General features: G+C 31.3%; 1 protein-coding gene across 1 annotated transcript; it reads right to left on the bottom strand.

The window, feature by feature from the left end:
* Positions 1-643: 643 nt before the first annotated feature.
* On the bottom strand, positions 644-1,945 carry LOC129612503 (uncharacterized protein F54H12.2-like). The gene has a single exon (XM_055526145.1). The coding sequence runs from the start codon at positions 1,943-1,945 to the stop codon at positions 644-646; it is 1,302 nt and encodes a 433-aa protein (XP_055382120.1).
* Between the last annotated feature and the right edge of the window lie 1,764 nt (positions 1,946-3,709).

Below are 3,709 nucleotides of genomic sequence, written 5' to 3'. Positions count from 1 at the left end.
TCTTTTTGAACAGGTGCTTGTCCATACGAATCAAAATATTCAATAAATCCATTTAAAGGTACAAAAATGCATATCCAATGTTTACCTGGTTTAGTATGAACATCAGTATTTACCACTACAAATCCAGGTTTTTCAAAATGCTTAGGAAGCTTGTCTAGGGGAAAAACTCCTTTGAAAAATTTTTGTGTTTGCTGATTACACGACAATACATGTTTTATTTCTAAAGTGTTCATTGTACTTATTAATCGGCTGATTCAAAAGAAATAATATCATAAATCTTAGTATTCTCTTTTAAATAATGTTTTAAAAATTGCATGCTGGAACGACCATTTGTTATAATAACATCAAATTTTTCCATAAATCCGCGAAGTTCTTTGTTTTCTTGCTCATTAAATACATTGCCGAATTTATAGTTTTTTGTGGTATTTGGCGTAATTTCTTTTGTAGGAAATTTGTAGTTTGTTTCCTTGGTGATTATTTTGGAATTTCCTCTTATTCCAACACATGTAACATTCTTAACAAATATATAATCGGTATTATCAGTACAAAACGTCAAATCGACAATTGCACAAGTTTTTTTAGACATGTTTGTTGTGTAGTGTACAACACTTGATTAATTTTAAGTTTGTAAAAATTGTTCTATTTATACATTTGTGTAGACATTGCGATTTTTGTCTATTTGAATGTTGGAATCAAATTCTCCATAAATAAGTGCTGTTAATGTAGATGAAGTTGGTTTTGATAATCTTGCTTCGATTCTTATAGTTCCTTGATTAAGTAAACCTTGGCAAATTTCATTACCCGATGCATCTGGTGTTAAATCAAAAGCCAATAAAAAGAAACCATTTGCAAACATAGATTTTGTTATTTGATGTCCTCTATCGTTATGATAAATTCCTGTTCCAGAGAATAATGTATGATAAGCTCTTGCATTGCAATTATTATCATCAGAAAAACTTGTTTCTATGGCAGCGTTTGGTACTTGCACACCATTAACATAGAGCATGAATTGTGAAATATCAAAATGCTTAAAATTGTATGGATTTTTTGATCGTTTTCCCGAATACCCTGCATTTTCAGTCATGCAAAAAATAATCGTGTTTGGTAATTGGCCAATAAAAACATTATCTAGCGAAATTGACGAACTATTACTGGGGATAGTAAAATTTTTCACTTCCACTCTTTTATAATGATATTTAGCATTTGATTTTTCTAGAACGGCATTGTGAGCTAACAATACACTAGGATTTATTGTTACATGCCGCATAAATAATTTAGCCTCTACAATTTTAAATTGTGATTCATCAGAGTCATCCGCAAATAGAAAGAAATCTGGTTTTTCTAATGTAAAAAGAATTCGAATATCCACATTATTTATTAAATGAGTGGGTTGATTAAACATATCCACATGAAGTTTTCCCATAAGCTCAACAACGTTACTATTATGATATAGTTTTTGACGTTCCTTTGAACCAGTATTGTCAGATCTAGCTATATTCGGCTTATCTAAAATCCATCCAGCACATTCTAAATGAGTAGTTGCAGCATCAGTTCCATAATTTAATAGAGATTCAATATAAGCTCTATAATGGTAATTTCCATCTGATGGAGTAATATTTTTACCATTAAGTTGTACGTTACATTGCTTAATCAGAGAATGCAAAATATTATTAACCACACTCGGTTGTTGAATTGTTTTCTGATCTGCACCTTTATCATCATGCCATGCTGTTCCATCTTTTTTCAAAATTTGAACTTTGAGTTTTATGTATGTTGAAGATAAATCCCTGTAGGTGTCGCCGTGACCCAACGAAACAAATTCTATTGTTGAAGGGTTATCCAGAGAAGCAATGGGATTGTATGACACCTCCTCAGATTTTAAAATATTGGTTTGTATTGGCGGAGTTGCAAATAAATCTAACTCTGATTTCATGCATTCATTCATTTTTTTCTTGTTTTTTAATTAAAAATATCTGTTTGGTGAATTTTTCTGCGTTTGCTCTTGGCTTTACGTTTCTTTTTATTTGAATGAGTTAATCTCGTTGCATGAGTTCTTTTTATAGTCCTTCTTCTTATACCTCTTCCATACATTTCATTCAATTTGTTTACAGCTCGGCGTCTTAAATTTTTTATTGCTTGTTTACCTCTATCTTGTAATACTTCTTTTGGATTTGCTCCAGCAGCAATATCAGATAAAGCATTAATTCCAGTATCTAAAGTCTCTTGTTTTACCAAATTTAAGCCAGATGATATGAGTGGTTTTAAATATTTAAACAACCCTCCAAAAAAACTTCCAAGTCCACGACCTCTTTGATATTGCACACTAGACTGCACTAACGGGCCAATATCATCAATACCTCTACCTGCTTGAATTAAATAATACTTGTAATACGAACGATTCATTGTATAAGAATAAACGACATGAACCTGCCCACTTATTTATATCTTTTGAAATGCAATACAATTTTTGTAGGTATGTTACTTCTGGAGAAATTTATATTATATCCAAATTTATCGCAAATTAAAACTGAAATACTATCAAAGTTATCTTTGTCTATACTGCAATATTGAACTTTTTCAAATTGTATTATTGTATCCGCAAAGGGATTGATTGTGTTTATAGTTTTCATACATCTTGTCATTGTATCGCCGATATATTGCGGTTCTATTATATCGGTATAAACAAACAGCATATCAGTTTTTGTTTCCGGAGACGTCAACAACGTATTTGCTATTATATGATAAACCTCAATAATTTTAGTTTTATATTTTTTAAGTTCTTTTTGTACAACGAGTGCTTGTTGAAAACATGTTTTTAATAAAAAGTTTACTGTATACCCAGTACCAGCCAGTATTCGTATTTCGACCACAGGTCTTTCACTGCATAGTTTTATGTACTCTGTATGAGTGGTATCTATTTTAAATTTGTTATCCAAAACATAGTTAGCATCATTTGAAATAAAATTGTAGATTTCCCATATCAATTGTTGCTCCACTTGCTTTCTGGTGTATCCTGGATTTGGAGAAATATTTTGAAACAGCGTGGGTAATAAAAGCGTTTTCCAATCACATCGTAGTTCATTTTCATTATAAGGAATATAGGTTTTTCCAATACCGATGGAATTTTTTTCTGCTGTTCCAATAAATATTACAGCAGCTTTTTCGTAAACTTCTCCAAATATATTTGGAATAAAATTGTTCAAAAAAATTTCAGAAATTCCCACTTTCCAATTACTCTTGTTTAACTCAAAATGCTTTGGGAATTTATTTGTAAATTTTGATAAAGCATTTTCTGGAAAATATTTTATTGAGGCATCACTTAATAAAGTTATATAAAAATCCTCTTCCTGATTTATTTGAATCGTGTCCATGGTTGGGTTGATGAACCAGAATCAGATTTTACTTTTGTCTTCTTACGTACAGGAAAATTCAGTTTTAGCTGTTTATCGTCTGCTTTTGTAGATGATCGAAGTACTCGTTTTGAAGGTTTTTTAGGGCTTTCAATAGGAACACTTATAATATCGCCTGAATCAGTTTCAAACATGCGCACATTTGGTGTATGAATAGATTTGCGTGGCTTTAAACGTGCACCTTCCGAAGCTACTGATAGTGCTCTATCTCGGTGAAATGATTCGTCTTTTATAGTATCGTCAAAGACATCATCCTCGTCTAAACTCCAATTTTCAATTGGTTCAAATTCAAAAAGCTC

The sequence above is a fragment of the Condylostylus longicornis genome, unplaced genomic scaffold (assembly GCF_029603195.1).
Source record: "Condylostylus longicornis isolate FDR11 unplaced genomic scaffold, ASM2960319v2 ptg000073l, whole genome shotgun sequence".
In the NCBI taxonomy this organism is placed as follows: Eukaryota; Metazoa; Arthropoda; class Insecta; order Diptera; family Dolichopodidae; genus Condylostylus; species Condylostylus longicornis.
Note: the sequence above shows the minus strand (reverse complement) of the source record. Positions and strands in the feature narration are given on the sequence as shown.

What these genes read in the sequence shown, in the direction of transcription:
- LOC129612503 (XM_055526145.1), bottom strand. Translation starts at nt 1,945, where the DNA reads ATGAATGAATGCATGAAATCAGAGTTAGATTTATTTGCAACTCCGCCA.